This window comes from Nakaseomyces bracarensis, assembly GCF_045282275.1.
Source record: "Nakaseomyces bracarensis strain CBM3 chromosome Unknown Scaff5_0, whole genome shotgun sequence".
Lineage (NCBI taxonomy): Eukaryota > Fungi > Ascomycota > Saccharomycetes > Saccharomycetales > Saccharomycetaceae > Nakaseomyces > Nakaseomyces bracarensis.
This window is the reverse complement of record NW_027263965.1, coordinates 180,844-201,939: the sequence shown is the minus strand read 5'-3', so window position 1 is coordinate 201,939 and position 21,096 is coordinate 180,844. Positions and strand designations below refer to the sequence as shown.

Genomic DNA, 21,096 nt, shown 5'->3' with positions numbered 1-21,096 from the left:
TACAATAAATCAATATATCAATGTGCTGGCAATATTTTTTTCATCAATTTTTTTTTTTTTTTTTTTTTCACTCACCCAGATGAAAATCTTGAGCCCATGAAAAATTGCCCTGTAGAACAATGGGATATATGAATATAAAATTATGGACCCTTGCTTTAATGTAATTATTGTTCATGTCTTCCATTTGATCTAGGAATTAGCGACTGTTTGGAGTGCCTTTAAATACTATTCGTAGGGTTTTAGAAAGGTGAAAGCTCATCTATAGGTTGGATAGAAGACCCTGAAAAAGCAATTATAGATGTTGAGAGTTTGCGGTCGGTTGGCTGGTGTACGTACTCAGGTGCGTTATAAATCATCCTTTGCGGTTGCATTAGATGCTGCCAGTAAATTGGTATCACCTAGGTTGTTATGGAATAATCCGATATCGTTAGTTTCAAACGAAATGAATACACTAGCAAAGAATATCATGGCATTAATAGGATCAGGGCATCCTACCTTGAACAGAGTTAGCAGTTACTATTTTGAAACTGAGGGGAAGAAAGTGAGACCGTTGCTGGTATTGTTGTTGTCTCGTGCTTTGTCTGAAATTCCACTAAGTGAGAGAGATAGAATAGGTATTGATGCTAGTGATGTTCCAGAGGATCCTATATACTCAAAACTGTCCGCTAATACCACAATGTTCGATACACCTGTAAATAACATATCGCCATTACATATCCTTCACGGTATTAAGCCATTGAATCCTCTTACTAAGGGCCCAGAACCTCAAACGCAACCAGGGTTTGATAGGGAAAGAGGAATTCTACCAAAACAAAGAAGACTAGCAGAAGTAGTAGAGATGATACACACAGCCTCACTTTTACATGATGATGTTATTGATTATTCTGATACCAGAAGGGGTAGACCCAGCGGCAACGTCGCGTTCTCTAATAAGATGGCAGTGCTTGCTGGTGATTTCCTATTGGGAAGGGCCACTGTAGCTATCTCCAGGTTACAAAATCCGGAAGTGGTTGAACTGATGTCAAATAGTATTGCTAACCTTGTTGAAGGTGAATTCATGCAATTGAAGAATATGGCTGTTGATGAGCAACCATATGTTACAGAAAACGGTAAAAAACAATTACCAGCATCGAGTAAGAAGCTCGATATTAAAGAACATGACTATAGGGTACCTTCAAAGGATTTCAAAGAAGGTATGCCCCATGAAGAATTGATTAATCTTGCTTTTGAATACTACCTGCATAAAACTTATCTCAAAACTGCATCATTAATTTCCAAATCATGTAGATCAGCCGCTATTCTCTCTGGAGCACGTGAACCGGTTATTGAACAATGTTATGATTTCGGTAGAAATATAGGTATCTGTTTTCAGTTGGTTGATGATCTATTAGATTTCTCTGTTTCTGCAAAGGAGCTAGGAAAGCCTGCAGGTGCTGATCTTAAGCTTGGAATTGCTACTGCCCCCGTTCTTTTCGCTTGGAAGGAGGATCCATCATTAGGTGCTCTTATTCAAAGAAATTTCTCTCATGAAGGCGATGTAGAGACCACTTTCAAAGCAGTCCAAAAGCATGACGGTGTTAAGAAGACAATGGAATTTGCGAAGGAATATAGAAATAAAGCTTTAAAGAATCTACATGAGGTACTACCTGAATCGGACTGCCGTTCGGCGCTTGAGTTTTTAACCAATAGCATTGTTACGAGAAAGAAATGAGAATTTGAAGGAACTTTGAAGAATTTGCATTTAGAGTTAAATTGTTTATATATCTGGGACGATCTCCACTTAAGCTAACAGATAATAGAGGAGATCATGCATGACTAAAAGGTACCGATCATTCATTATTTAGTCTTTATTTAACACGGACAGTAATATACATGTATATATTAAAATAGTATTTATTAATGAATAATGAGATCAATTTATACAATATTTATCCGTTATGATGAACAAAGTCTGTCCGTTACTTAGAAGTTGTTATTTGGGTTATGCAGGTGGGAGAAAGAATGCAAATAATAGCGTCTGGATTGGGAACCATAGAATGAGCCAATATAGATAGAATTTTATAATTAGATCATCGTCTTCTTTTTTTCTAGAGTTCGTAATCTTGTTCATTCTATCAGAGATATACCAGAGATGCAAAGGGATGAAGGTTGAAACACGATTAACAATCTGTACATGAGCAAAAAGTAGCATAATGACAAGAAACGACCGTGTAACTAAAACTAGCGGGAAAAGCTTTGGATTTGGATACATTTTGGTGAAGTATACAGTTGAGTAAAACAATACGATGTAAGTAGGTAGACCAAAAAGGAAATTAGGAATATTGTTCAAAGTCCAGTATTTCATAAACCCTAGATTCCAATATTTGGATTGTATAAATGAATAGAAGCTTTTCTTCGTTAGGAAACTTAACCCACAAAATTTAGAGACTGTTGTATTACACCATTCACCACGTCCAGGACAAAACTGATGATAGGGTACATAGTATTGCTGTATAATGAAGATAATGAGCATTATGCAGCCCGATAAAACTGGGAACAGAAGGGCTTTCTTGATATTTCTCTTTCTTAAAATATAATATAAGTCGTAGAGGTAGAAAATTCCGAGCAATATGCAATTTGATCTATTCAATGTGGCTATTGAAAAACTAATTGCAGTCCCTAACACATACAAAGGAAGAGACGATAGTGGAAACTCAATATCGTAAGGGATAGTTACTTTAATAGCAAATTCTCTGGCCAATATGCCCAAAAATGCAAAGAAAAAAGAAAGTGGTTCTGAATAAATACTAGTCAGGAATCCCGAACCACTATTGATAATGAATAATGTAGCTGTTTTGTAGGCAATATCGTCACCATAAGCCGTCTTTGCCCTATTTTGCTTGCTGAACGTAATTCTTGTTAACATGAAGAGTAATATGAGGGAAAGAACAAAGAGTATATTCTCCAGAACTAAGGCTATCGTCAACAAATGATAAAGATCTTTAGAATCGTTAGAAAAGAATCTTATAATTTTAGCCCATACTATTGAAAAGGCATATTCGTGCTCAAACTCAGGCTTGCCTTCTAATGCAGTCTTTAAAAAGAATACGCTATCCCAGGAGAGCAGTTTATTTAGTAAATTCCTATGCCAAAATTTATTAATTTCATCAGTTGTGCAATATTTCCTCAGTAGTAGTTCTGTAGAATTGTCAAATTGCGCATTGGGTGCTAGAAATATTAGCAAATATTGGAAGCTTCGCACCGCCAAAAAATTTCTAAGTACCTTGTAAATTGTAATCATAGAATTATCTAATCAACTGAAGTGCTATGAGATTCAATGTTATGAAATCGATATCTTGAGAAAAGAAAAAAAAATTAAAGCTTAATATTTTTGTACTTAAATCAGCTCATCGCATTTTCTTATTTCCTCCTGGTCCAGGCCCGAAATTGTTATTGAAAATTGATGAAATAAGGGCTAATTTGTAAAACAAAGTTGAGAGATAGTATATAAGTAAGGCAAGTTCTAAATAATGGAGATTTAACGTGCTAACATATTTGCTTTCTTATATTTTTTTATGCACTAGAATCGAACATTGATGTTTTCCCTAGCTTGTCGAAGTAGTAAGTTTCTATTCTGAATAGAAAGAAATGGGTAACAATGGAGTTATATATGATCCTAAATGGTTGTAATCATCTTATATCGGTAATGTAATTAAAAGAATATTTCATTGGGCAGCCACTTTACTTGAACTCCAACCTACGATATATTATTTATAGATAGAGGAGGCATCTGCGTAGTATATTAAAACGGCATCTTTAGCACTAGAAAACCACTTTAGAAGTAAATGTTATGTAATCTGGAAGTTCAATTAGTTATAGCTCTGATTGAGCAAGAACAGTATTTGGTTAGTAATATATGATTATCACTACGTATTAGAACTATCGAGAGTTGTTGTTTTTTTTTTGACAATTGCGATGAGCAATATAAAAAAATTTTATTTTCACTTGCACTAAAAGAATACTCTTGTGTTTGCAAGGACAAAGATGTATTAACCAAATGGTATAAGACTAAATTTCCTGTTGATTGCTGTTGAATCTTAGGGAAGACTAATAGAGGATACTCCGACGAAGATCATAAAAAACGTACTGAATACGTGACAGTTCATATTGCTCTACGTCAGACCATATTAAATTAAGGGAGACCCTTATTAATTTGAAAACCTATCATAAGGGTGAAGTGCCAAAATCATTAGATATTAATTGACACTCTTTTTACTTTCAATTATGACATTTATCTGCATTATATTATTGACCAGTCGAAGAAGCATAGACAATTTAACGCTGCATTGACATTCTGAAGTAACAACTGCAATGAGACCGGACTTAAAGAACAAGGAGTTGATTAGAGATCAAGGTTACATTAATGGTAATTGGGTTAAGGACGCCAAGGAGTTCTTCGAAGTAGATGACCCTGCCACTGGTGAAATTATTGCTAAGCTGCCAGAGCACGATATTGCTGTTATGGATAGTGCCATTGATGCTGCTTATGATGCTTTTAAAAAATACAAAAATGTGTTACCAAGGCAGAGGGCCACTTGGTTGAGAAATTTGTACAACCTAATGATGGAAAATGCAGAGGATTTAGCTAAGATTATCACTTGGGAAAATGGTAAGTCCTTGGTAGATGCAAGAGGAGAAATAAAGTACGCTGCTTCTTATTTTGAATGGTACGCAGAAGAGGCTCCTAGAATCTATGGTGCCACAATTCAACCTGGAATTCCTAATAACAGGGTTTTCACTACCAGACAACCAGTAGGTGTTTGTGGTATCATTTGTCCTTGGAATTTTCCAAGTGCTATGATCACCAGAAAGGTTGGTGCCGCCTTAGCAGCAGGATGTACAGTTGTTGTTAAGCCAGACTCTCATACTCCATTGTCTGCACTTGCTATGGCAGTTCTTGCAGAGCAAGCAGGATTCCCTAAAGGTGTGTTTAATGTAGTTTTATCACATCATAATACACCAAAACTTGGTAAAAGGCTATGTGAACACCCTAAAGTGAAGAAAATCACGTTTACAGGCTCAACTGGGGTAGGTAAAATACTAATGGATCAGTCATCTTCTACCTTAAAGAAATGTTCTTTCGAACTAGGTGGTAATGCTCCTTTCATTGTTTTTGAAGACGCAGATATAGACCTGGCTGTTGATCAAGCTATTGCCTCCAAATTTAGGGGTTTAGGTCAAACCTGTGTTTGCACTAACAGGTTCTATGTTCATTCATCTGTTATTGACGATTTTACTGAAAAATTAGTTCAAAAGGTTAAAGAGTTTAAAATCGGAGATGGGTTGAAGGATGGTATTACTCATGGATGTTTAACTAGCACTAAACAGGCTGATAAAGTTACTCAACATACCGAAGATGCCATTAAAAATGGTGCCGAAGTAGCTCTAAAGGGTGGGCCAATGCCAGAATTGGGAAAGAACTTTTATTCCCCTGTGGTTTTAAAGAATGTTTCCCAATCGGCTATGGTTTCCAAGGAAGAAACTTTTGGGCCTCTATGTCCTATATTCTCTTTTGAAACTTTGGAGGAAGTTGTTGGTTACGCAAATGATACCGAATTAGGTTTGGCATCATATGTCTTCTCTAAGAATGTGAATACTTTAATCACTGTCTCTGAAGCAATTGAAGCTGGTATGGTCTCTTGTAACACAGGTCTTTTCTCTGATAGTGCTGTTCCATTTGGAGGCGTGAAGGAGTCAGGTTTTGGTAGGGAAGGCTCTCTATATGGTATTGAAGATTACACTGTGGTTAAGAGCATGATCATCGGTAATCTTCCAGACAAGCTGTAATGGTTAATTTTCTGGCCATGCTGCAATAATTTCTAATACGTTACATCTGAACAAGTATCGTAGTTAATTCATAATTAGTTGTGTATAAACATATTTGGTATATATTAAAGGATAATATTTTTCTTATATTGTTTTTTATGGATCCAGTTTGAACCTATTAGGTTGGCACCTCTTTTCTCGGCTATTCTAAACCAGCTAGCAGCACGGAAAACATCTTCTTCAGATCTGTTTTGATTTTTTGAGAGCAGTATACCACTTAGACACATTGCATCTACATGACCCAATGAAGCAGCATATTCAAGATATTTTAATCCAAGAGTACTGTTGGGAGACGGTATACCATACCCTTTGAGATAGGAAACACCACATTCATAGAAAGCGGGTGCTAAAGGTTGTGGCGGAATATCAGGAATCTCATCTTTCCTTATTTCTAGGATTGTTGGATCGATTTTACTCCGAGTTACAAATTCATCGCAATTGGCAATTCCTGTAGCACGATGTAGATACCTTAGGGATTCACGGTAATCTTTTTCGACACCTTCACCTTTCCTTAAAGCAATCCCATACAGAAGACATGCTGTTTTACTTCCTTTAATACAAGCTTCATGTAGTTTTTTTGATGAGTCGTTAAGTTTTCCTTCATTCTTTAACGTAAGAGATTCAGTAATCAAAAGAGAAATAGCACTTTTATTACCAGTATGAGTTACCGAGTACACTGTTGTCAATGGTATATTGTCATGAATATTAACACTTGAATCCATTTTATCAATTGAAGAAGTAGAATCACTTCTTTCACCAGTTAAAAGTTCAGCAGATTTAGTTCTACGATGAGAGGCATTTCTAATAGGGGCATTGGGGACATTAAGATTGGAAGAGTATAAAGGTGTTCTCTCTATTTTCTTTAAACGTTCCTGTGCCAGGTGTATGGTACCAAAATCGGAATGTGATCTGATATGAGACGGTTTCCTAACAACAGGTCTAGCCTTGGGAATATGGCTATTATCAATTTGGGAAAACTTGATAGGATCATTATTATTTTTATTTGGAAACATGTATTTCTTGATATTCTTCGAAAGATTTTCAGAAGATGTTGAGTTTTTCTTAGGAGTATTTTTTTGAACCGTTGTTTTTGGAGACTCAAGATTTTCTAATTTATCATCTGATCTATTCTTGTTCTTATAGTTCTTAGGAGATTTGAAAAAACTCTTGAAAGATGAAAGGGATGACTTCTTCTTGTGGTCGCTAAATGATGGAGTAGGCGGCTGGCTCAATTCAGATTCGAAGCTTTTATCGAGGGTAGTATTAGATGAAGATTTCTTAGGGGTAGGAGTATTAAATTTGTCTCTCTTATCAACAATAGAACTTTCTCCAGAGGAAGTTGTTTTTGGTTTATATAGACTAGTGGGATCATTGTTCCAAGTTTTGCTTCCAGTTTCTATAATTTCTTTCGCTAAAGTAGATGGTTCATTTTTCTTACCTGGATTTTTAACTAATTCGTGATAGTAGTGAAGTTTTCTCTGTTGTTGATTATTCATCAAATGTGGGAATTCCCTTATTAACGTTGAGTTTTCTATCCTGTACTTCTCGAAATCAGTCAAATCTTTCTCTTCGGCGCGGATTCTCTCATTTCTCATCGAGCTATTGACTGGTTTCCTTCCATTTGGTTCGTGGTTTCTATAGTAATGATATCTTCTATCACTTGTCAGACCTGTAAACTTATTGAAGTTATGTTGTTTTGGTGGGTCTTGAAGACTTGAGACGTTGGGATTCTCATCTTTTTGGGTGCTAGTACTCAGGAGAGACTCCAGATCAGTGTCCTCCTCCACTATATAAGAGTACCTGTAGTGTTCAGGGATGTGTCGTTCCACCGAGGTAGCTAACGCACCACCTCTTACAATCTGAGCACTGCCGACCACCTCTATAGGCACTGTTTCTGATGACGTCAGATTCCCCACGTTATTCTCCCTCCAAGACCCGTTACTGTTCTGTCTCTGGTGAACTTTGCTCGTTCTCAAGGAAGGAAACGCGTTCGCTGGCAGACACACAACAGGACCCTTCTTGGTGTTCTCGAGCCGCACTTTGTCCTCTTCCTGTAGAGCCTTCTGTAGCAACAATTCATCACCAGCACTGAGTTCTAGTTTGTCTAGCAGCCGCTCGGCTGTCTTTATAGAGTCTAGCGACAGAGAACTCCCATTAGAGTGGCGGAAGTCCTGTTTCTGAGAAATCGAGAGCACGTCTTCAAAGTATTGGTCTCGATTACCTATCCTCTCTAGAGGAGACGGTTTCCCAGACAAAAATGGCATTATTCAGAAAACTTTTTATTCCGTTCTTCTTCTTCTTGTTGTTAATATTTGTATATAAATTTCAGTTAAATCCTAATAAATACAATATAAATACAATAATAAAATACAATAATTAATCAAATAAATAAATGAAAAAATATTAGTAAATGACGTATTGGTGTTATTTACTTTTTCTCGATGGGCAGGAAGAAAAAGCAATTTAAAAAATAAACAAAGGTCTTCTAATATTATATACAGTTACGGGTACGATGTTTTCTGTGCTATTCATTCTTTGTTTCTAAATCTTCTATTTTTACCTTTTCGTGAAAGTTACTTCTTTTTTCGGAGAGCGACCGAATGCAAAACGAAGAAAATTGAAATTAAAAAATGAAATTAAAACGCCGTGCAAGGGACAGTGGAGGGACTAATTGCTGTGAGATTAGCGTAGACGGTAGGAAAAAATAAATGCAGTCGGTGGAGACTTGGGATAGAGATAAAACAAATTCAAACGTAGAAAGTGTCGTGGGGTTAATGAAAGGCGGGGGGGGATGTCAGATAGATCACGTAGTCAGACTATGAGGGAGAGAGAGAAGAGAGAGAGAGAGATCAGGGAGAAAGCTATGCTCCACAGAAAAACACGCACAAATAAATATTAGAACTGCAATATTCGTTAAGTCTGAATGAGTACTAGTGCAGCATGACTTTTAACGTAGATAGTTATATTCACTCATCAAACATAAGTGATACTACTATATTGATACCAATATTGTTTAGATATTAGATATTTAATTATAACTTTATTTAATGGTAAAGTATGTATTGATTATATTACTAGGGTACATTGATATGATAAATAATATCAATATATAATATCAATAAAGATAAAAATTTACAGTTATAGCTTAGGACGTTGATTATTATCAATATATGTACAAAACATTAATTTACATTTATTGATAAACACAGCAGATAAAACAATGTGATCCATAAATATAAATATTAGGAAAGTAAAAAAAAAAATAAAAAAAATTGAAAACTTTTATTAAAACAATCGAAGCTAGAAAAAATTGCTTCTAATTATATCCCTCATTAAAAAAAATATTTAAAAATTAAAATAATATACAATTTTTTTTATTACTCTTTTTATTCTATTTGAAACCTGTCATCAAGACACATTTAACAAAACAGAGAATAATAATAAATTTCTTTGGAAAAAAAACATAAAGTACCCTTCTATTATTTTTTTAATAGTAGTTTTAACCACCGAAACCGTACAAGGTTCTACCTTGTCTCTTCAAAGCGTAGACAACATCCAAAGATGTAACAGTCTTTCTCTTGGCGTGCTCAGTGTAAGTGACAGCATCTCTGATAACAGATTCCAAGAAGGTCTTTAGCACAGCTCTGACTTCTTCGTAGATAAGACCAGAAATACGCTTAACACCACCTCTTCTGGCAAGTCTTCTAATAGCTGGCTTGGTAATACCTTGAATGTTATCTCTTAGAATCTTTCTGTGACGCTTAGCACCACCTTTACCCAAACCTTTACCACCTTTACCTCTACCGGACATTTTATATATATATTAATTAGTTTATTTTTGTTTTGTATTGTGTTGATAAGAACTATTATGAAAAGAATAATATTAAGAACTAATGAAAAAAAATAAACAATCCAATCTTTATTAGCCCTTATATATGAAAGAGAATAGGGAGAAAATGAAATAAAAATTGAATACAAGATTTGCTTACTATTGATCCACTCACCCTCACTCACTGAAACACACACACAGACTAAACTGAGGCTTTCATTTCCATTCTCACTAACAATACGCCCCACTTACTCTTGCTCTCCTATGATCCCTTCCTTCTCGTTCCCAGCTTAAACAATAATTTCTGTCACGGGCCATCTCTGTTACAGACCAACTGTCGTTGTGGTGCGAATGGACCGGAACGGATTAACTATGGGTATTCGACTCTCATAGCGCGAATAAATGGGAACGCTCTTTAGTTCTATGATAAAATCTAATTTTTTTTTTTTGTGTTTTTCTCGGTAGCTCACCCGACACGGAACGTTCCGAAATTTTCGCGCGAAGCATGGCAGATAACCATAATAAACCCGTTCCCATACATTCGCACTTGTAGGTGCCACAAGCCTGACCCAGAAATTTCGCCGAATGACATGTGCTGACAATGTGGGTGAATTAGTGGGCTGCTAGGTTCCGTACTGATTATTTCTCAACTAAACCTTCCCACAATAATTTTAGTGGTCTGAAGAATTTTCACTGTCAAGATAGAGTGGCAAAGGGGGAGAGGAGAGGAGAGTTGTGTTCTTAAAGAGGGATTTCCAAAAAACGCCTGGTTTTTGCTCTGATATATAAGGCAATACCTTATCCCGGTTCATTTCTCTCTGTTAATCAGTTCTCTTTTGTTAAATCTTAAATATTTCTTATTTTATTTTATTACTAAAACAAAAAAATATCAATACAAATATATAATACAAAATGGCTAGAACCAAGCAAACAGCTAGAAAGTCTACTGGTGGTAAAGCACCAAGAAAGCAGTTGGCCTCCAAGGCCGCTAGAAAGTCCGCCCCATCTACCGGTGGTGTTAAGAAGCCTCACAGATATAAGCCAGGTACCGTCGCTTTGAGAGAAATCAGAAGATTCCAAAAGTCTACTGAACTTTTGATCAGAAAGTTGCCTTTCCAAAGATTGGTCAGAGAAATCGCCCAAGATTTCAAGACCGACTTGAGATTCCAATCTTCTGCTATCGGTGCTCTACAAGAATCCGTCGAAGCTTACTTGGTCTCCTTGTTTGAAGACACTAACTTGGCTGCCATCCACGCCAAGCGTGTTACCATCCAAAAGAAGGACATCAAGTTGGCCAGAAGATTGAGAGGTGAAAGATCTTAAGCATGATATCCCCGTGTTTGCATCTTTTTCTCTTCTCACATAAGCTAATTTGTTCCTCTTTACTTAGGCTCTATTCAGGGAATAGGTCTATAATTTTTGAACAAATTAAAATAAAAAAAAGTGATATTTCATTTGTTTTTTACTCTACTGTGGGAGTAGCAAACGAAATAGTTAACTTCAAATTACAAAATATTTTTTTTACACAGTTGTATAATAGTATTTTACGGTTACTACTACATAAATATTTTTTTCTAATCTAATAGGTTTCGGTATCTTAAAAATCAATGGAAGTCATACATAGTTAAAATTTATATATTTTATTCACTTTTATGATAGTAAAAAATTATTAACGTTGGTTTATTTTATTTTTATATAACTTATTAAGAAAGGTGTATATAAAATGGTTTATGGGGTCATATCTTAAGCAGAACCGGAGATGAAGAACCACTTGTCGACGGATTTGTCAATTGGAGCGTCTTGCTGTGGAGCAGCAGCTGGGATAGCAGAGGCAACAGAAGCGGAGTAAGTTGGAGTGTCAGACAAGGTGGAGTTTTCCAAAGCGATACCCTTAGAGTCGGCGGACTTACCAGCGATCAATTGCTTCCAGGATTCGTAAGTCTCCTTGATGATGTCCAAGGCGTACTTCTTGTTCTTAGCTTCACCAGAGAAGGCAAATTGGTTTTCTGGCTTACCATCTGGGATTTTGTAGATTCTGAACCATTCGTTGGTGGCTCTTAGAAGACCTGGGAAGTACTTTTCAACGTCTTCGATGTCGTTCAACTTTGGAGCCAATGGGTCGTTAATGTCGATGGCAATGACCTTCCAGTCAGTTTCACCCTCATCTAGCAAAGCCATGATACCCAAGACCTTGACTTGCTTGACTTGACCGGTGTAACCGATAGTCTCACCGATTTCCAAGACATCAACTGGATCGTTGTCACCAGCAGCCTTAGTTTCTGGGTGGGTTTGGTTTGGGTCTTCCCAGGTTTGTGGGAAGGCACCATAGTTGTGAATGTAACCGTGGTGAGGGAAACAGTTTCTGACGTATCTCAACTTACCCTTCTTGGTGTCCTGGATAATTGGGTTTAGGGCTTCTTCCTTAGTAATTTCCAACTTAGCGTTAGTCCAACGTGGAATCTCAACAACCATGTTGAAGATGTTGTTTTCCTTGTCGGCATATAGAGGAATGTCATGGAATGGAGAGACTGGCTTACCGTCTTCCTCAATGTAGACCTTGTATTCAAGGGTGTTCTTAGCACCAATTTGTCTAGTAGAATAAACCATGTTTTTTTTTAGATATTTTACTTTCAGTTTATTAATCTATGCAATGAATAAAAACAAACAAAAAAAAAACGATTATAAAGAACAATTGAGTGGAAGAATAAGTAAAAAAATAAGTAAAGTAACCGGGTCCTTTATATTAATACAACTAAATTTTTTTTTTTCTTTCTTGATACCAATATGTCAATTCCAACAAAGTAAGAGTAAGAGAGAGTGAAAGAAAGAAAGAGAGAGAGAGCTGTTACACAATACCACAATACCACACAATACAGCAATACAACAAACACCACACCAGCAAGCCTGCAGCACACCGCCAAACAACGAGCAGAATGGGCTTCGATTTGTTATTTGGCAATGCAAAAAGGCCTTTGATCCGAGACGTTCAATGTGACAAGTGAAATTACACGTGTGTGAGCTATATACGAGGGAGATAGTGTGTGATACAACCAAAAAAAATTAAAGATAGAATCCTGTGATCCAACCGAGGTTTGAACTCGGGATCTTCGCCGTGTAAAGGCGACGTCTTAAACCACTGGACTATTGGACCATTGAGAAGCTATAAGGATGTGTAAGGCCTAGCTGGAACCTCATGATACAATATGTTTTTCTTTGTTGCCTCATGAAAAATACTGTTTATTCGAGCAGAAAAAAGAAAGAAAAAAAAGGAAGAAACAAATTCATGATCCGGATATTTTTTCACTCCGTAAGTATGTCAGTGCAAAAGTAATGGTAAGGGAAGAACAAAAAGAAAATGCCGATTAATTTTCACTTTTTCGTAGAGAGTTCGGTGTGTTAATGTAGCGTAGTGAGAAAAGTTAAAGGACAAAATGTCCTTTTCTATAACGAGTATATGGTAATCCACTTATTTCTCTATTCCCTTTCGCTTTGCCCTTTAAGGGCACTCGCTTCAATTCTGTTTTATCCATTCTATCTGTTTTACTCCTAGGTTTTCCTAATATTTGTCCATTTCGGGTATGAAAGAGAATGGTTGACAGAGGGGAGTGGGAGAGGGATAGAAAATAAAGGGTAAAAAGGTAGCAAGGAGTAACACAGAGATCAAAGTAGTACCTTATTTTTTTTTTATAGATATGATTTGAGTTAGTATTTTTAGCACACCACCACTGAAATGAAATCGAAGGAAACAAAAAAAAATTTAAAAAACTACGCCTCCCTTGCCTCTCTTGCTACGGCTCAGTTGACCTACAAAAAAAAAAAAAGACTACATATCTTTATATACGTTTCTTATCCAACTGTAGTTGTTTGAGAGTTGATGTAGAGAAAAAAAAGGCAAATGTGGCCCCTACGTCCTTTCTAGTTGGAGGGAATTATTTTTTGAAAAGAGAAGAAGGAGAAGTGATGGGGAGGAAGAGCGAGAAAAGGATAGCTGATGCTTCAGCCCGCACACAGACAGAGAGAGAGTGTGTGTGTGTGTCTGTGTGTGTGTGTATGTGTGTGTGAGAGAAAGAAACACTCAGACAGACAGACAGATAGACAGACAGACAGACCGGATAAAGACAGTGTAGAGTTATTTCCCCCCCTTCCTGCTAGGGGGAGAGGGAGTGTATGTTAAGAGAGAGAGAATTACAGGAGTTTGTTTTGACTAACGCAAAGAGAACCCAGGCAAGGGAGAGAGAGAGCGAGAGAGAGAGAGCCAGAGGGTGTGTGTGAGAGTGAGAGTGAGAGAGATATGATCCATCTATTTCTATACTATCATTCCTACCACACATAACACAACAGGACCATAGTTCCTTAGTAAAAAAAAGCAGGGCAAATTTTCAAAAAAAAATAAAAATAAAATAAGGATATTTATTTTTATTCTATTCTTTCTGAGCATATTTATTCTTCACTCTAAAATTTCTTAGGGACTAACTAAAACAACGGAAAAGAGCTAGGAAAATTTTTTTTGGTTTAAAAAAAAAAAAAAAAATTTTTTTATAATAAATTTTTAGGAAAAAGTCTTCTACTTGGAATTAGACAAATTACTTTCATTTCTGCAGCTAATCTTAATAACTAAGATCTTACTGCAATATTCTTTGCTAAACTACTGATACTTCCTTTTGAGAATACACTAAGACTTTTCTCTCTCTCTTTTGATTTACTAATAGGTATACCTACTGCAGAAAAGGAGATTACAGAATAATACTACCTTCCGATATACACTTAGTACTTGTGCGCCTAATAGTCCTACACTAAGTTTTCTTTCCCAAGTTTCAACTACTAACTGATAAACCTCTTCAATAAACTACCTAGTAGAGGTCTCTTTTGTTATAACCTGTTATCTAATACAGTTTCCCCGTACTTGGTTTTGCTACTATAGTTTAATTATTATTAAACATACTAAGAAATAAAATTTTATTTCTACGTCAGCTACTGTTATCAAAGTTATTTTCTTTTTTTTAAATTGTTGCTACGAAGACATAACTACAGTATAATACCAATATCCAAAGACACTTCTATATTGTTAGCCGCTTTGCTCAAGATATTAGAAGTTATAACTCACTAGAACTGGCATATATACCTACTTAAAAAATTTGCCACTCTAATACCTAGTGCCCCCCTTCCTTCTCTGTGATCAGCTGACTCCTCGTTATATCAGAGATAAGTACACCTGACAAGACGTATTATACGATACATTTTCGCGTCAAATAAGTTTTCGTGTGAATTAAATTTTTTTATTTTCGCGCTTTGTTTACGCTAGTGAAAAAAAAAATTTACATAAATAAACAAATACATTGTTATTTGTTTTTTTTCCCTTTGACTTACGTGAATATTAAAGGACAACCCATTTTTGAACAATAATTTTTATTTGTTCTTAACATATTCCCTTCCTTCTTTACGTGTGTCTTACTTTTCAAACTTATATTAGTCTAAGCTTTCTTGTAAAGAATACAATTAATCTTCTTTTTAAACTTTAAAGAGAATATTAAATCAATACTAATAAATTAAGTTAAAATATAACTATAGACTAATTCAAAAACTCAATTGAATTTCCTATATTATATTCCTTTAAAGAATCTTTAAAAAAAAAGAAGAAGAAGAAAGAAAATAAAAAGAAGAAACAACCTTTGTTACTTTTTTTTTTAATTATTGTTCAGCTTCCCAATTTTATTAAAACGTTCTTTTTAGTTAGATTACGTTAAAACAATGAACCATTTGCCTCAAGGTGGTAATTCAACAAGTGGCTCCGGAGGTGCTAACGCTAACAACTCCAACTTAAATCAACAACAATTCCAAGAAATGATGTACAACTCTTTCTTGAACCATTTGAACCAGAACAAACCTGCTTCTGGTTCCGGTGCTTCTGGCTCAAGCAGTACTACTAACGCTGCTGCTACTGCTGCTTCTGGTACTGCCGGGACATCTGGTACTGCTGCTTCTTTGGCTCAACAACAAAAGTACTTGAACTCTCAACCCCAACAGAGATATTACTCTAACCCAAGTGCTAACATGATTAACGACCCATTGACCCAACAATCCTACTTGCAACAACAACAACAACAGCAAATGTTCCTACAACAACAATTGCAAGCCATGCAACAACAAGGTGGTCAAGGCTCTGGTAGTGGTAACAGTGGCAGCACAAACACCAATTCAAACAGTGCTAACTACTCCCCACAATATATGCACGACCAATTGCAATACCATCCATCTGGTAATGCCGCTATGCAGTACAACAACTCTAATGGTCAATTCCCATACCACCCACAATCCTTCCAACAAGGTCAACAACCTCAAGTTGCTCAGTACAACCAGGTAAACCAAGACCAAATGCAGCAATACCAACAGCAATTCAACCAACAAAACCAGCCTAACATGCAACAGGCTCAATTGAAAGCCCAACAGAGAACACTTCAATTGAATGGTGACGGTACTGCTAACCCACAAGAGACTACCAAGTCTGGTAAACCTCGTAAGTCTCACAAGAAGAATCAAGCCCAAGCCGGTAACAATGCTTCACAGACTTCACAATCCAGTGCTGCTAACCAGGCTAATCACCCTAAGAAGTTGTCTTCTACTCAAAGTAGGATTGAGAAGAGAAAGCAATTGAAGAAGCAAGGTCCAAAGAGACCATCTTCTGCTTACTTTTTGTTTTCTATGTCTATTAGAAACGAACTGCTGCAGCAATTCCCTGACGCTAAGGTTCCTGAATTGTCTAAGCTTGCCTCCGCTAGATGGAGAGAGCTATCAGATGACGAAAAGAAGCCATACTACGATGAATTCAGAACCAACTGGGAGAAATACAGAGTGCTAAGAGATGAATACGAAAAGACTCTGCCTCCAAAGAGACCTTCTGGCCCATTCATTCAATTTACTCAAGAAGTAAGACCAATCGTTGTCAAGGAAAACCCTGACAAGAACTTGATTGAGATCACAAAGATCATTGGTAGTAAGTGGAGAGATCTGGATCCGGTTAAGAAGAATGAATACACCGAAATGTACAAGAAGAGACTCAAGGAATGGGAGGATTGTTACCCAGAAGAAGCTGCTGCTCTTGAACAAACTACTCATGTTAAGAAGGGCCGTAAGAAGGCGGCAAAGACTGAAGCTCCAGTACATGACAATACTGCTGCCATCACTGATCCAAATTTGTTGAATGCTGGTAACATTTCTGTCGGTGTCGCAGATTTGTCATCTATGGTACCTAAGATGGAAACCATGCAATAGGTATTATAACTTAACAATTTATCTATTCCATTTAAACTTTACTGTACTGAAAATACAAAAAAAAAATAAAAAAATAAAATAAAAACAATCCGTCAATTTACATTCATTGGGATACCCTTTCCTTTTTTTTTTAAAACTTGAATACTTCACTGTGTTGAAGTTTCTCAAAAATTTCTGGGAAAATTAGAGTCTCGTTTCTTTTCAATTTTGTACCACGGTTATATTCATTCTATTCTACTATTGAAATCAGACTTGCTATATTTCAATGTTGTATCATTAACTACAAAATAGAATGAATTACAATTTACTAACAAAAATTATGCTTTTTGCAGTGAAAGTCTTTATCTCCATTTTCTCTTTATCTCTTCCGTTAATTTATTTTACTTCATGAGGGAAGGTTGTATTCTACTATCTGATTTAATTTCTATTAAAAATTCTTTTTATTAATACCATTGTTGAGTTAATATTAACAAAACTCTAAAAAATCAAAGGTATCATTTTATTTGAAAATTTTAAGATAACTCTATACGGTTTTTATTTCTTACTATGAAATAAAATAAATTTTATTCTGTATAATCTAAAAAAAATATTGTTTATATATTACTGTATTAATATAATCCTATACTACTAATCGAAATTCTATGCAAGCTCACAATTCTGTAGAGATTTGGTACACCACATCGCCTAGGTAAAATGATTTTTCAGCTATTTTATCCCTTGTAAGTACTTTCATACAGCAATTAATCATCTCGAAAATGTCAGTATCGCTTAGAAGTAGTTCAGTGCATAAGATACCTTCAATTATCATTTCACTCAAGGATATTAATGCTTTCTTGGTAATTGTTGGAAATTTATAACTACCCTCAACTAAAATCCTAGTATCAATACCTAAATTCCCATCTAATGTCGTGATCCTAACTTCTTTTATAATACTTGATGATTTTTTGATGACTTTCCAAAGGTCAATAAATCTCTTAGATATAAAATCACCACTATATTGAATCATAATCTTAGTACAGATAGAAGCTGCATCCACGATCACATAGTTATTATCTAATATACAGTTAGTTACCGCGTCCCAAGATTGAGCTATCTGTGGTAACATAGAGGAATATTGAGTTGCCAACATAGGCCATGTTAATGATAATACCCTAAGAATTTGGATACGTAAGTCTTTAGAAGGATGTGTTAGCAATCTATCGCCATAGGAGGCTATTTGCAGTAATATTCTGTAAGACTGTAACGGTATAGGAGAGTTCCATTCTTCCAAGTCTTTTTTCTTCTTCGGATCATCGCCATTAGGAATTTCATCATCAATAGCTTCTACGTCATCAACAATTTCGTCTTCGTCATCTGAATCCGGGGTATTCATCTTATTGGCGACGTAATCCTTAAAATTATCAACTTCCTCAAGAGCAGCGTCCTCATCCATGTCCAACGGCAATGTTTCACTACTCTTCACTTCATGTTGTAGGAAATCAACAACTGCATGAATGCTATCCATTCCCCATGGAGAGAAGGTACTTCTGTTATCTAAATGATATTTAATTGCCTTTCTGTTGGAATCCCTCAAATATTTCTTTTTCATCTCTATAATAATAACTTCAAATACTTGGAAGAATTGCACACAAATTTCAGAATAACCATGATAGTAATCTAACATTTTGAATAGCATTTCAATTACATCCTTGAAATTTATTATGCTTTCATAACCAGCCAGCTTACAAACAACCATCAAGACCATACTTACCCTTTGAGTCATTCCCGAGTTTAGTCGTAATGAAATAGAATCAATTATGTAATCAACATTATTCTTAATCATTTCACTTACTGAACCTTGATATAAAATCTTTGCAACTGTTATAGCACAATTTTGAGAGAATTCTCTTATTACTGCTGAAGGGGAGGCCAAATTATCGATAATGACATATAAGTAATCAATGAGCTCATCAGCAAAATCAGTTTTCATCACGTTAGCAACAGTTTCAATAGTTGATAAAGTGGTACATATAGCCATTTCTTGGATTCTATCTGGTGACCGGTATTCGATACCAAGTTCAATGCTCTCGTAGAATGATTTGGCATACTCTAAAATTTCAAAAGCAGAATTAGGATAGCTAATAATACCTCCATTTTTCCCACCTGGGGAACTTTCCTCAAAAGTTAGAAACAGATCATTATTTGAATTCTTGTGAGCGCTACCTACCATTAAGTTATTGCAAAACCATAAAGCCATTGTTTTGTCAATTATCGAATCACTATCTGTAGTTGATATCAATTCATTTAATATATCATTGAAATACTCCTCATTCGGACTTATTATTTGACTAATACCTTTTAAAAAATGCCGAATGTGCTTTTCTTCAGAGCCAAATACCTCTGGAAAGCTATTTTTCTTTATAACATCCCCATTATCCCATTCTTCCGCCAAAATTATATCGGATTTGTGCTCCACTATTTTGGTTGAAGTCTTTCGGCTACTAAAATTTCTGAGTTCCGTTAGCAAATATGAATATAGGGCGCTTATGCTTTCACTAACTAGAACTGCACAGTCATTGGTTGACTTAAGGACAAGCAGAGAAAATTCTAACTGCCCCAGAAGAACATCAATTTCATCAATTTTGATGTTCGGTATCTTACCTATCAATTCCTCTGTGCTTGAGATTAACCTATTTGAATGCTTGTTTAAAATATTGTCGGGATTTGACTGTATTTGCACCAATGACTGGAGAAGAATGTCATGACATTTCAAGAGAGAATTAGATGATTTTTTGAATAGCACTTCTATGAAATCAATCACCGCCGTTCGTATACTGCTAACTTCTCTTTTAGTTAGCTTTGGTAAAAATGCCGTTAGTGCAATCTTAACCTGTGATGATGTACCCCTCAACCAGCTGATATCCCTATGTACCTTCATCGGAGAAACCTCTTTAATAATTAAATTATTATCTATATTCTCCCTTTCGATTGGATTATCCGGTGTACTTGACAATTCCTTTGAGACTAATTTCCATATGTTTTCAAATGAAGCAATTGAGGTCCTCAGATCCTCATCATTATAAACCGATGTAAGAATAATGGAAAGGACTCTCAATCCTTTCACAATCACTTTGGAATGTGTTTGTAGGCCTGATTTACTCAATACTATTGATATAGATGATATATTTCCTGGTAGGATATACGACAACGTTTCTCCATCTAATAATATCCTAGAGTAAAGTATTTCTAATGAATCTAAGGCTTCTAATTGACATTCAACAATATAAGGTTCGGACTTTAGAATATCTAGACATATCGTTACTGAGTGCGACATAATTGATAAGTTACGTATATCATCTTTAAAGAACTGTGTAGAATAACGCTGATTACTCAATGAATCAAAAAATTGTCTCAATAATTTGACAGAAACTAACTTAAAATCAGTCGTTTTCTCTGTTAGCGCTCTGTTATCTTTGTCCCCTCCTATCAGAAATGTAATAATTTGAAACAATTGCTTGGCAACATTCTCTTCAAGACAGTCATTTCTATACCAAAATAATTTTAATATCTGCTCGAGAACCTCAAGCACATATTCTATTGTGAGATTACTTAAATCAGGTTGCTTTAATAGATTAGCGATTGGGACAAATACGTAGTCACCAAGCTTGCTAGACAGATCAGTTTCTTCACTCAGATCTCTCAAAACATCTCTTAAATTAACCAATGCTTCTTGTAATTCTATTGTACTAGCACCAAATGATTCAGCCGGAAGAAATGTGATTGTCGATAATTTAATACATGGTGTTCTCAACGTTGCGAACACTGCATTGCTATCTTCACTCATCAATTTCCTGGAAGGTATAATGTCAAATTAAGCTCACTATGTACCTTTAAATATTCTTATCGGTGTGATGGTAAAAGCAAAATCGATATATAATTATTTGTTAATATGTGATTTTATGATATTTTCAGCAAAAAATGAAGGCGATGGGCTAAGGCTGAAAAAAAATACTACCTATATTTATATTTATAGAAATTCTTAAAATTCATTTAAGGAACAAGGTCGATTTAATAATTCTGTATAATTATTTAACATAAAGCATATGCATGCTAGTTATAGAAATCAGGAGTGCGCAATTGTTATAGAAATCAGG

At 35.6% G+C, this 21,096-nt stretch overlaps 9 protein-coding genes across 9 annotated transcripts; 4 read left to right on the top strand and 5 right to left on the bottom strand.

Moving 5' to 3' along the window:
- Positions 1–298: 298 nt before the first annotated feature.
- On the top strand, positions 299–1,711 carry COQ1 (trans-hexaprenyltranstransferase; the record flags this gene model as incomplete). The annotated part of the gene is made up of 1 exon (XM_071051095.1): positions 299–1,711. One exon carries the CDS (start codon positions 299–301, stop codon positions 1,709–1,711), a length of 1,413 nt encoding a protein of 470 aa, XP_070907791.1.
- Positions 1,712–1,981: 270 nt separating this feature from the next.
- On the bottom strand, positions 1,982–3,280 carry GPI18 (GPI-anchor transamidase GPI18; the record flags this gene model as incomplete). Its single annotated transcript, XM_071051094.1, has 1 exon — positions 1,982–3,280. One exon carries the CDS (start codon positions 3,278–3,280, stop codon positions 1,982–1,984), a length of 1,299 nt encoding a protein of 432 aa, XP_070907790.1.
- Positions 3,281–4,350: 1,070 nt separating this feature from the next.
- Positions 4,351–5,826, top strand: UGA2 (succinate-semialdehyde dehydrogenase (NAD(P)(+)); the record flags this gene model as incomplete). The annotated part of the gene is made up of 1 exon (XM_071051093.1): positions 4,351–5,826. The coding sequence occupies one exon, from the start codon at positions 4,351–4,353 to the stop codon at positions 5,824–5,826; it is 1,476 nt and encodes a 491-aa protein (XP_070907789.1).
- Positions 5,827–5,930: 104 nt separating this feature from the next.
- DSF2 (Dsf2p) lies at positions 5,931–8,129 on the bottom strand (the record flags this gene model as incomplete). The annotated part of the gene is made up of 1 exon (XM_071051092.1): positions 5,931–8,129. One exon carries the CDS (start codon positions 8,127–8,129, stop codon positions 5,931–5,933), a length of 2,199 nt encoding a protein of 732 aa, XP_070907788.1.
- Positions 8,130–9,364: 1,235 nt separating this feature from the next.
- HHF1 (histone H4) lies at positions 9,365–9,676 on the bottom strand (the record flags this gene model as incomplete). The annotated part of the gene is made up of 1 exon (XM_071051091.1): positions 9,365–9,676. One exon carries the CDS (start codon positions 9,674–9,676, stop codon positions 9,365–9,367), a length of 312 nt encoding a protein of 103 aa, XP_070907787.1.
- Positions 9,677–10,606: 930 nt separating this feature from the next.
- On the top strand, positions 10,607–11,017 carry HHT1 (histone H3; the record flags this gene model as incomplete). The annotated part of the gene is made up of 1 exon (XM_071051090.1): positions 10,607–11,017. One exon carries the CDS (start codon positions 10,607–10,609, stop codon positions 11,015–11,017), a length of 411 nt encoding a protein of 136 aa, XP_070907786.1.
- Positions 11,018–11,437: 420 nt separating this feature from the next.
- IPP1 (inorganic diphosphatase IPP1) lies at positions 11,438–12,301 on the bottom strand (the record flags this gene model as incomplete). The annotated part of the gene is made up of 1 exon (XM_071051089.1): positions 11,438–12,301. One exon carries the CDS (start codon positions 12,299–12,301, stop codon positions 11,438–11,440), a length of 864 nt encoding a protein of 287 aa, XP_070907785.1.
- A 3,141-nt stretch (positions 12,302–15,442) lies between these two features.
- IXR1 (DNA-binding transcription repressor IXR1) lies at positions 15,443–16,963 on the top strand (the record flags this gene model as incomplete). The annotated part of the gene is made up of 1 exon (XM_071051088.1): positions 15,443–16,963. The coding sequence occupies one exon, from the start codon at positions 15,443–15,445 to the stop codon at positions 16,961–16,963; it is 1,521 nt and encodes a 506-aa protein (XP_070907784.1).
- Positions 16,964–17,612: 649 nt separating this feature from the next.
- On the bottom strand, positions 17,613–20,786 carry TTI1 (Tti1p; the record flags this gene model as incomplete). Its single annotated transcript, XM_071051087.1, has 1 exon — positions 17,613–20,786. One exon carries the CDS (start codon positions 20,784–20,786, stop codon positions 17,613–17,615), a length of 3,174 nt encoding a protein of 1,057 aa, XP_070907783.1.
- Between the last annotated feature and the right edge of the window lie 310 nt (positions 20,787–21,096).